This window comes from Octopus bimaculoides, chromosome 3 (genome assembly GCF_046866305.1).
Source record: "Octopus bimaculoides isolate indiv1 chromosome 3, ASM4686630v1, whole genome shotgun sequence".
In the NCBI taxonomy this organism is placed as follows: domain Eukaryota; kingdom Metazoa; phylum Mollusca; class Cephalopoda; order Octopoda; family Octopodidae; genus Octopus; species Octopus bimaculoides.
Genome location: NC_142930.1, coordinates 80,668,293 through 80,681,488, shown reverse-complemented (window position 1 = coordinate 80,681,488; position 13,196 = coordinate 80,668,293). Strand labels below are relative to the sequence as shown.

At 35.4% G+C, this 13,196-nt stretch overlaps 1 protein-coding gene across 4 annotated transcripts in view; it reads right to left on the bottom strand.

The window, feature by feature from the left end:
* The window catches only part of LOC106879385 (uncharacterized), a 173,856-nt gene that overhangs the window by 149,628 nt on the left and 11,032 nt on the right, over positions 1 to 13,196 (bottom strand). The window contains exon 1 of one of the 4 annotated variants that reach the window (XM_052966274.2): positions 5,815 to 6,224. The exons of 2 other annotated variants lie outside the window; for them this stretch is intronic. In XM_052966274.2, the coding sequence (XP_052822234.1) occupies positions 5,815 to 5,964 (150 nt within the window). In that variant the 5' untranslated portion in view covers positions 5,965 to 6,224. Of the gene's footprint in view, positions 1 to 5,814; positions 6,225 to 13,196 lie in introns of those variants that run through there. One more of the 4 variants, XM_089349320.1, reaches the window with a different exon arrangement.

The following is a 13,196-nucleotide window of genomic DNA, read 5'->3' as shown; positions in this document are numbered from 1 at the left end:
AAACAGGGAGATATTCCTGCCCCTACACTTTTCTCTATTTATTTTGTTGCATTACTTTAGTATGCTCTCATGGATTGCAACAGGGGAATCTGAATCAGATTTTGGACATCTCATCATATTTTTAATTTGACCTGGTTCAACTGCAAAGCAAAAACTTTCAAAATGCTTGTTAGAGAATTACTTTATGTTGATGATGCTGATTTGTTGGCACACTCAGAGTGGGATATGCAACATTTAATGGACAGATTTTCCACTGCATGTGTACATTCCGGACTCACAATTAGTTTGGGGAAAACCAAAGTAATGTTTACTCCTGTGCCAAGACAAACACATTCTGAACCAAACATTTTTGTGAATGGAATAAGGTTAGAAGTTGTTGACACTTTTGTCTACCTAGGAAGCATACTGTCAAGAGATGGTAGTCTTGATGCAGAGATAAACTATTGAATAGGGAAGGGAAGTGTTGCATTTGGAAAGCTCAAAAAGTGAATATGGGCATATAGAGGTATTTCCCTGCAGACAAAAATCAGTGGCTATAAAACATGTGTATTGTCTGCATTTCTTTATTCAAGTGAGACATGGACCCCTTACATACGTCACATAAAAATTCTGTGGGAATGTTTCATACCAGATACAGAGGTTCTGCACATGGCACATTGCAGCTCTATTGAGTAACATGTTATCTTGGCTCAAATGAGATGGACTGGATGTGTTATTAGAATGAAAGATGAGCGTTTGCCAAAGTATCTTTTTTATGATGAGCTCAACTCTGATAAGCGACCACAACATAATCCAAGGAAAAGGTATAAAGATTGTGTAAAGGAAAATCTGAAGAAACTAGATATGAACAAAAGTGGTTGGGAAAATGATGCTCTAGATCAGAAGAAGTGGAGAAGTGCTGTTAGGACTGGTTGTAATGCCTGGGAGGAAAAGTTGATTCAGCATTCTGAGCTTAAAAGGACCTGTTGCAAAGGAACAATTAAGACTGTAATCAACAGTGAACATTGTGTATGTATTATATGACTGTGTTCTGTTGCCAAAAGCAGGATACGTGAGTCATATGAAGTCACATGAAAATCGTAATGCCCAGATACATAATGATCTTGGACACCAACCACCTCTTACGACTTGTGTCATATGTCACAAAACTTTGTAAGTCAATATCTGGATTTAAAAGACATATGCTAGTTCACAAAAACATTCCTTCAGAATCATATTCCAAAGGGCAAAGATATAGAAAAAGCATAAATAATATCCGTCACTTGTGTTTTAAACCCTGTCAGTCAGCAGCTGGTCTTAAAAGTCATCTAAGGGCTCATCAACAGAGTGATTGTGCTGTGTGATGGTGTGTGGTGTGTGTGTTGATGGGACGGCTGTCATCTCGCAAGATGAAGCAATCATCTTATATATATATATATATACATATATATACATATACATACATACATATATATATATATATACACATATACATATATACATACATACATATACATATATACATATATATATATACATATATGTGTGTATATATATATATATATATATATATATATATATATATATATATATATATATATATACATATATATATATATATATACATATATATACATATATATATATATATATGGCATAGGAGTCGTTGTGTGGTAAGTAGGCATAGGAGTAGCTGTGTGGTCAGTAGCTTGCTTACGAACCACATGGTTCCAGGTTCATTCCCACTGTGTGGCACCTTAGGCAAGTGTCTTCTACTATAGCCTCAGGCCGACCAAAGCCTTGTGAGTGGATTTGGTAGAAGAAAACTGAAAGAAGCCCGTCGTATATATGTGTATATATATATATATATATATATATATATATATATATATATATATATATGTGTGTGTGTGTGTGTGTGTGTGTGTATGTATATGTTTGTGTGTCTGTATTTGTCCCCCCAACATCGCTTGACAACCGATGGTGGTATGTTTACGTACCCCGTAACTTAGCGGTTCGGCAAAAGAGACTGATAGAATAAGTACTAGGCTTACAAAGAATAAGTCCTAGGGTCAATTTGCTCGACTAAAGGCGGTGCTCCAGCATGGCCACAGTCAAATGACTGAAACAAGTAAAAGAATATAAGAATATATATGTACACATACATACATATATACACATACATACATACATACATATATATATATATATATAGTTTTAGGGAAAATAACCAAGTTTCAAGAACCCATCGATGAAAATCCACTATCACATAAAACTATATATTTTATATATATTTTATCTATAAAGCTCAATTTAATTTTGATTTTTTATAAATTGATTTTAATTGAGTTTTTACCTGTAATTTTGGATTTTGTCCCTAATATATATATATATATATATATATATATATATATATATATATATATATATATATATATATATATATATATATATATCCATATATACATATACAGGCACAGGAGTAGCTGGGTGGTAAGTAGCTTGCTTCCTAACAAATGGTTCCGGGTTCAGTCCCACTGCATGGCACTTTGGGCAAGTGTCTTCTACTATAGTCTTGGGCTGACCAAAGCCTTGTGAGTGGATTTGGTAGACAGAAACTGAAAGAAGTCCATCGTATATATGTATGTATATGTTTTTGTGTCTGTGTTTGTCTTCCCACCATTGCTTGATAACCACTGTTGGTTCGACAAAGGAGATTGATAGAATAAGTACTAGGCTTACAAAGAATAAGTCCTTATCTATATATATAAAAATGAAAATGTGTGTGTGTCTGTCTGTCTGTGTGTGTGAATCCCTAAAACTCGAGAACTACGCAACCAATTTCATTCAAATTTTACAGATGCCTTCGGGTTCCAGTTGTGTTTTAGTCAAAAAAAAAAATTTTAACTTCTTGCAGAGTTCGAGCCCACGGCAACATAACATCTCCTCCACTATTTAAGTATTACGTGTCAAAAGTGAAACAAAAACACTCATGTCAAATACTTTCACTTTAAAAATGAAACTATTCCACTAACTGAAACAATCACATTTCGATACTGTAATGACAGATACTTTCAGAGAGAGAGAAAGAGAGAGAGAGAGAGAGAGAGAGAGAGAGAGAGAGAGAGAGAGAGAGAGAGAGATGTATATGTATACATGTAGATGTATATGTACACGTATATGTATAGATATATATATATATATATATATATATATATATATATATATATATATATATATATATATATATATATATATATATATATATATATATATATAGATCTATATGCATACATGTATATGTATACATATGTGTAGATATATATATATATAGATGTACATGTAATATGTATACATATATACATATATATATACATGCAACAGATATCTATGCATATATACACCCATCACACACATACACATGCACACAAACACACACATTAGTCATTTGTTTTCTTATCCAAAACTACGTCAAAAGTACTGAATGGATCTTTATGAAATTTGGAAATTATATTCTATGCATAACGGCCATAACTCCCATGAAAATTCATATATTTTTGATGTTGATGAAATTTTAACCCAAACATAACAGATGAGCATTATTTGTAATTCAACGGTACAACAGTGTAAGACTACCCTTTCAGATATACTTACATTGTGATTTCTGCAATGTGGTGCATAAATTGTCAAGTAAATGAGACGCATCTTTGCCTCCACTGATTCACTTGCAAAGTGTTGAGTAAAATTATTTCGTTGCAGACCTCCTTTGAGTCTTTTTATTATCACTGCGACACATATAGTCCCCAGTTGGTAACATTGATTTCAAGGCCTTTCCAGATGAGAGACTGGTTGTTCTAAGACATTTATCGATTGTAAATTTTGTCTGCAATTTGGAAATTATATTCTATGCATAACGGCCATAACTCCCATGAAAATTCATATATTTTTGATGTTGATGAAATTTTAACCCGAACATAACAGATGAGCACTGTCTGTAGCTGGTCTTCTCTTGGAAAAGCCCTGCTTCTCACATGGACAACTGTATGTTGGCTGCTCAAGAGTGGGCAGCAAAAAAAACCTATTTGCATATGCTCCACAAGGGAAAACAAGGAACATTGTTTACAACAAGGTGTTATAATCACAACAGCAAGAAAATATGTACATGATCACCTTCTTTTATGAAACTTCATTGACTTTCATATATTTATATTGATATACATATATATACGTGTGTTTGGGTGCGTGTGTGTGTATATATATATCTCTATATATAAAGATGAGAATGTGTGTCTGTCTGTCTGTGTGAATCCCTAAAACTCGAGAACTACACAACTCTCTTTTACAAACCCAGTGAAAATACATATATTTCATATGTCAAAGAAATTCAAGCAATACATATAACACCAAAGTTAAAAACATTCCCAACAATTCTACAATCCCCAACCTCCAGAGCTACTGAAGAAACTGTTATCATCAACTGACCAAGATTCCTAACATTTGCAAAACAAAATTAGACAATACGACGCTGTACTACAGATGACATCATTTGGAACCACAAGAGATTTAACTGAGGCAGCATTCATCCAAACTTTCAAGATCCAACCTCAGATTTATCATCGCATTGTCTCTCTACTACCTCTGTCAAATGAATCACCAAAATTGGCCTTTCATTATTTATAATCTGTACCTCTTTGTTTGGTTACGAAATAAAATACACAAAACGTGTATTTACTTTATATAGATATGAGTTGAAAACTTTCTTCTAGCATTCCACTTAATGTCTATGTTCCATGCTGGCATGGATTGGAGAGTTATTAAGGTAGAAATATGGTATCGTAGCTACTAACAGTTGAGGGTTGCATAGTCTAGACGGCGTTTTTAGATTTCATTATTCTTTTTAACCCGGGCAAAGCCGGGTATTTCTGCTAGTATATATATATATATATATATATATATATATATATATATATATATACATACGTACCATTGCATTGGCTAGGAATCAAACGTAGGCTGCTGTGAGGCAGGCAAGCATTCTACAACTCTGTGTGTGTGTGTATAGATGTATAGACAGATAGATAGGTAGACACACTCACACACACACACAAGCACAAACACACACACACGCGCGCACACACACACACATACGCACGCGCGCACACACACACACACACGCACGCGCACACACACACACACACACACACACACACACACACACACACACACACACACACACACACAGACGTAAAAAAAAAATAGGAGAGGAATATAGATGAATGTTCACTTCCATTCCACCCCTCTGATACACACACAATGATAAATTTAACACACTGAAGTGGAGGAGTATAAATAACAATGTTAATTTTATATTTCTTAACATTTATAGCAAAATATAGAAAGCTACATATTTGCAGTCATATGTGTATACATATATATGTACAAATATGCACATACATTTGTACTAATATACATATACATATGTACTTATACATACTTCCACACTTACAAGGCATAGTTCGACATATCCTATATGTACGTTCCAACTACATTTATAAATACATATGTGTGTGTATATATGTATACATCAGTGTATGCATAAATACATATTATCATCATCATCATCATCATCACTTAACGGCGTTTTTCCAAGCTGACATAGTAAGCTGAGGAGTTGCACCAGGTTTCAATCTGATTTGACATGGTTTCTATGGCTGGAAACATACACATATATATGCATACACATATTCATATATGCAAACTTCCATACACATACATACAAAATACACACACACACACACACATAAAGTGATAGAGAAAAATCACACATCAACTTACTTTCATTTTAGAATGATGCTTGATGAATTTATTCATTGATGCATATATACACATAAAGACATACATGTATATAGATACACACACATATAAATACATTTGTAAACAGACACATTTCTGTCTATTTGTGTGTATACGTATGTGTGTATACATGCATCACTGCATACATGTGTGTGTGGATGAATATCGCTTGATTGTAGTATACTCTCCTGGGATACGTCCAGTTACAATACACTCCGAGTGTTCTGTTCCAACTTATATACAGCATATTGCTATGTCAGGACGATGGGGTGAGGTGGGAGGGGTGTTGGTGTAGGAAAGTCTTAATGTGTCTTGTTGCTGATAGCTGTAAGACCAATCACAACCTCACCACTGCTGCCACCTGAAGTGATGACAATAACAACTCAGCAACAACTACAGGACTAAGTCTGCTTAAGCAAAACACACTGGAGATATGGGGTTGGGTCAGGTGTAGAAGAAACATTATTCAGTCACAGCCACAACATTAATAAATAAAAACATTAACAATATTATTAGCAACAATAACAGTATAAACAGTAACAGTGTTGACCTCATCAAAAACTAAACAAGCCAATGAGAATTTTATGTGACCATTTGACTCGATAAAAATACCAACCAAATCTCCTCAAATCCCTCCCTTCTGCTTTGGGAAAGGAAAGGACACATAGGATAAGAGAAAGCTACATTTCTAAACAGATAGAATGATCATGGCTGTAGAGAGTATATTTGATTGCATCAACCCCAGTACTTAACTGATTATTTATTTTATTGGCCCTGAAAGGATGAAAGATGAAGCAGAGTTTGTAGAGATTTGAATCTAATATATAAATAATGTAAACAATATAAGCAACAGCAACAACAAAGAAGACCTCTGTCAGACTATTTCAAATGTTAGAAAAGACAGCCAAATTTCTCTTAAATCAAGCTCTACTATCTTAACAAGGAAGGACATATAATTTAGTTCTCAACATGCCTCAAAAGATGTGATAGTCATGGATGGAGTGCTTCTGATTATAAGTCTACTGAGTCAGTACTGACCTGGAGCTATACAATAACAAATTGACAACTATTGAACCAATGAAAGATCCACTACATGGTTGCCTGATATAAAAAAAGATAGCAGACAACATCTCTCTTTGAAAATGGTAACTTTGGTGTGTTAATCAACTGCATCCACCCCTAAATATATACAACAAGCTTCTGTCCAAGCCTGAAAAGCTGAAGACACTTGCTCAAGATATCATACAGTGGCACTGAACTGAAGACCATATGGCTGCAAAGAAAACTCCTTAACCACACAGCTATGCCTGTACCTATAGATTCAGGTTGTCATACTGCACTTCATGTGAGTAATCATTGCATATCAGTGTTCAATATGGTAGTCAGTGTAACTAGAGCAATAGATTTGTGTATTACATTTAGCCATTTGCTCAACTTATATACTACAGGTCAATTCATTCACAGCTGACCTGGAACTACAAACACCACCACCACTCCACAAACCATAAGCTGTATCACATCTTCCAACCACCACAACCAGCACCATCAACACCATTACCACCCCAATCATCACATCTACTCCCAATACTTCCTCTAACACCACCCCTCATAAATAAAACGGGATGTCTGAGTAGATATGTCAGCTTACCTATTTATGCACTGTGAGTTCAAATCTAGTAATTTTAATGTGCTTCTAGATGGAATAGTTTATTTTACAATCCTTCAGTCAATTTAGCTGTCAAGAATAATAAATTAGTACTTGAGGCAAAAATCAACATTTCATCAGACTGTATCATTCTACAAAACTACAGCCAAGAAACTTTAGCTCTCAACTTCTCTTTGGTCCTAGCTTTTTATAGATATTGTGAGAAGATATATATACAGCATTTCTCTAAGTAGCAGACTGAACTATATTACTGTGAAACAACTTATACTATTGATGAATGTTTGTTAGCCTACTCTGCTAAAATGCACATGCTACCAGGACAATTACTTTTGACAGACTTGTGCATTTATTGACAGAGAAATGAGAGAGAGAGAGGTGAGGAGATGTCCTTCAATTTCATGAACACTTGGATAAGCTTCAGCAGTGGTGAATGGATAAAGGTATTGAACCACCACTAACTCTAGGATCAGACATTTCATTGTTTTTAGAGGTGACAGTTGAGTCTATTTATCCAAATCAAGAATTCTGGAAAAGTACATCGTAAAAGACTGGTGCCCTGTCCAGAATAAGAGGGCACTTCATTTTCATCTGTAAATCACTACAGAAACCAGCATTAAGTACCAGCCTTAGAGGCCTCTGTACTTCACAAAGGAGTTTATTTACCAAGTACTAATACTCATTTTTCTACTTCACAAGAATTCCCTTTGATGCAGAAGACATATACAAGTATCCATGATTAGAGATCCATGTTCCGTTGAAATCAAGTTCAATAACCAGCTTGTCCCCATCCAGCCATCACTACCAACATCCCACAGAAACATTCTCCAACTCAGCTCAGGATTGATCAAATTTTCAAGACAACTTTGGGTTACTAATCTTCACTGGCACAAATTTTTTTATAGTCAAGCAAGATATCTACACAAGAGTCATAGGTTGAATATGGCATCAACTGTTGCACACCATTCTTCATACACAGTTTATATTAAAGGATAGGCCAGGGATAGTCTCTAGTTACTTTTCACAAAATCCATAGGGTCATTTGAACTCTGTGCTGATAATGAAACGCTTGTCTGTTACATATGCTTTGTTTAAAACTAACCTATATGTACAATGTCCACCTGATCTTACACAGCTTGCTACATCTATGGCTTATGTTACAGGTAAATTGTCAGAGTATAGTGATGATCTGAACTGTATCTCTACATCAGAGATTTCCAAATTATGTTACAACACTTTAGCATGTCACTAATAATCTTTAGGCATGTCAAAGTAAGTCACAAAAGTAAGTCAGCTTTTAGGAATTTTTATCTGTGAAATTCAATTGAAATCTGAAACAATGCATACAATTAGACTTATAATGGTGACGCATGATGTGATATTTAATCACTAATAAAATTATTCTGTCATGAAATTTTTTTTTTAAAAAGCACATCAATGGAAAAAGTTTCAAAAGCTCTGCTCTACATGATGCCTATTACACAACTAGGTGAATAGGACCAGCAAGAGTTAAGTGACTTTGTCATAGCAACAGCTCAGCACCTACATTTCAGTTACCTCCCACAAACACAAATACCCACTTTTATTCACTTCACTGTTTCTATTCACCTGCCTTCTGTCATACACCCACACCTGTCTCCTTTACTTCTACCACACCACCACTCTTTCTTTCTCTCTCTCTCTCTCTTTCTCTTACACACACACACCAATTGTTTTAATCACCCTACTTGTTTTATTCTTATGCTACTTCTGTCTTTACTACTATTCACCATCTGTCATCATACCAGTCCAGGGACACTCAATGTAGTTGCTCAGTCTGCTTAATGCAGCAACCTTACCTCTCTCAAATAACACACTGTCTTAAAAAAGAGAAGAACATATTGCATAATAGTTATACAATGTTTGAAAATAAAAGCAGAATGATCATGGCTGAAATACCCTTTCTTTTATCATAGAGGAGGGCTGAACTGGAGCTTAATGCCAACACCACTATTACAGCCACCAGTACTAGCAATACCGTCACCACCACCACCACTACTATTATAAGCACAATCATCACCACCAGCAGTGCAACTACTGCCAAAACCATGTTCTTATCTTCAAACCTCTCACAGCAAGTTTGAGCTTGACATAATTCCATCCTTGTGGTTTTCTTTCTTGATAGAGAATTGCTGTTGTTGTCTCCAACTCATAATCTCTACTTAACCAACTTTTTCTTTCTTGCAAACTCAAAGTTTCCTGGCAACTAATAGCAACAAAGGATAAACATTCTCAGTGCACTGCAACATGTCATTTAGCCCCAAGTCAGTCTTAACTGGACAGACTTATTCCAACCATGACTATTTCATCTTATATTTTCACTGAGTCATTTTTAATGGTGTGTCTGAGGGAGATCTGACTGTTGTTTCTAGCATGTCAAGCGACTACTTAGAGGCTCCTTTTATCACAGTTTACTGAAATGTGAAAGCATTTTGTTCCTCAGTTAGAGAGGTTATCATGTTTAAGTAAACCTCAGTTACCAGCACATGATTGCAGACCCAGCACTCATTATGTCATAACAACAATCACAGCTGATTGAGTTGACAGAGAATATGAAGCCTTATCTTCCAAAGAGACTCAACAGTATATTACCTATTACAGATACTGGCACTGTTGCCATGCTAAAGAAACTTAACTTTCTGTGCTCTACTTCACTTACATGTCAATAGTTACTATGGAGAAGTACACGTCATTGATGTACTCTAAGAACCTACCTAGCTGTTGATGTGGATTATCCACAGATCAGCCCAGTTCAGACCTATGATCAAAGATGTTCCAGCTATGACTGTCCTAGTTTACTTTTCTGTACATGACTATACAATCCGATGTGCCCTTCATATTTTATGATAGGTTAGGATCAACCAGTACATCAGTCCAGGGCCCAGAGAGCCAAAGAGATGGACTGTAACAATCTACTGGAACTTTCTCTGAAAATCAATTGAATTTTGAGAGGACCCCACCCCATCCCAGGGCTTAAAAGCAGGTTTATTCTACCCTACTAAATTTTTCTAAGAAGCTTAGAGTATGATTTACGGCAGATTTGGTTGATAATTTCAGTAGATCAAGTGACCATGTAGATACTTTGTTTGCCAATCCTAGGTGTAGTGGAAATGTATGCGGGAAGGATACAGAGTGATGAACAAGACATAGTCTATGAGATGTAGTGCTAAGGTTTGTTGCATGGGTATCACATAAGAGTTTGACCATGGTGTGAGGTGTATAATGTAATGCAGTCACATTCACTTCCTCAGCCTTTCCTGCCATCAGCCTCAGTTCTGAAACCTGGGTGTTAACACTTTTATATTCTCTCTCTATCTTTGTAAAGAAGGACAAATATCCAGGACATTAGATTATTTCACCCCTCATAACATATCAAATCAGGGAACTCTTCTATAAATTTTTTTTTTTTTTGATACTGAACATCTCTAGTTTCTTCAGATTCTGAATGTTACCATATAGTCATCATCATCATCATTTAACATCCATTTTATATGCTGGCATGGATTGGATGGTTTGACCAGAGCTGGTAAAGCCAGAGGCCACACCAGGTTCGATTGTCTGTTCTGGCATGGTTTCTATGGGTGGATGCCTTTGTAATGCCAACCACTCCACAGAGTGTGGTACCAGCATCAGTGCTTTTAATGTGACACCAGCATCAGTATCACTTCTGCTGTGGTGGATGGGTCTTCTTGAGTACAGTGAGGTGCTAGATATCTTGGTCCTTTGTCTTTCCTTTTGTAAACCTCAGTGTCTTGAGATTGGCCTTAGAATGAGTAAGGTTTAGAATGGCAGTCAGTGTATGCTATGACAAGTATAATGTCTTCACAAACAGACAGGAATTATTAGGGATGAAATGTGACAGTTAGGTACATCATGTAAACATTCAATATCAGGATCTACATTTGTATGAGAATAAATAAACTGACAAATTACTTTACATACATCTTTGTTTATTTGTTAACTATCTAAGAATATTTAAAAACATCAAAAACTTAAATGTTTACAAAACCTTGAAGTATACATAGATGTCATGGCTTAACTCTGGTTTCATAGCATTATACATAAATTTCAACTTGTGTTTAAGAACTTTATAATCCATTGGATTATAGCAATGAATAATTCATTCTCATGTAATATATTTTGGATGTGTAAGCTTGGTGAATTCTTTTTCTTTCTTATAAGTAACTCCTAGTAGAATTTGATTTAAAGACAGCAAACTAATGAAACAATCGTCAACTATATAATGTTTTACATTTGATCAAGGTACTTACTTATAGTTAAGTGACCTTTTCCTATAGTATCTAATTCCAGAAGTTATACTGATTTCAGTGTTCAGCTACTTTTACTAGGGATACCTGTTCACAGACAGGTGGACTGGATACAGCAGTGAATTATACTTAGTCATGAGAGTTATTACAAGGAATTCAGAGATAGATGACAAGGCTATATTGTACTACAGAATATACCCTAGCACTATATCTCATACACTATGTCTTGTTCATCACTCTGTATCCTTTCCTCATACATTTCCACTACACCTAGGATTGACAAACAAAGTATCTACTTGGTCACTTGATCTACTGAAATTATCAACCAAATATACTGAAAGATTTTTAGCCAACTGCTTTTTTTGTCCATCAAGATATTGTATATAAAGACAGTGCTTACATCTGTTGAATACATTCAGTGCTGACTGAAAATCTAGTTATATTCTGTAGTACAGTAGAGCCTTGAAAGAACAAAACACTTTTAGCATACCTCTAATTTGTTGATTTCAAATTTTTGGCACAAGGTCAATTGTGAGAGGGAGAGGGTGATTAGATCAACCCCAGAGATCAACTGGTACTTATTTTATTGATCCCTAAAGGATGAAAGGTAATGTCAACCTTGGTGGAATTTGAACTCAGAACATAAAGACATACAAAATGCTGCTAAGCATTTTGCACAGCATGCTAACGATTCTGCTAGCTTGCTACCTTTCACCACTACTTTATTAATTGAAGTAAATGTGAAGAATAGTGTTCTATTTAAAAATTGGTCTATCCAGTTTACTAAATCCCTTAATAACTGTGAATTTATAAGCAGAGTCTTTATGGTCAGTTAAGGAGGATACTTGATCACTGATGGAATTTGGTACTTGGGTGATCTCTGTTTTTCCATCCACAAAGATGTATATAAAGAAAAAAGTCTTTATATCCATCTATATAAACTGTGCTGCTAAAGACAGGCAGGCAGAAGACAGAAGACAGATATTAAAGAGCATGTGATAGCAATTCAGTTAGAACTCCATATGCTTATTATAGTCTGAAACATGCTTATGCATTCATACACACACACACACATGTACAGGCATGGATAGGCACCTCAAGTAAGTGTCTTCTATAAAAGCCCAGGGTCAACCAAACCCCAGGGTATAGATTTAGTACACTGAAACTGAAAGAAGTCCACCAGGCCAGTCACATTTGTCTGTCCTCTCCACTTCATCAGTTAAGACTTTCCATTTTACCTTTGGGCCAGCCTACTATGTTTGTCTGAAAGTCGAAAGACCCTTTCTGTTATCTATTTATGTTGTAACTGTACAATCATTTTCCTTACATTGTATAGCCAAAAGGCCTTTGTCCATTGTATATGCACAATTTTTTTTCTGTTGCATTTGCACTAT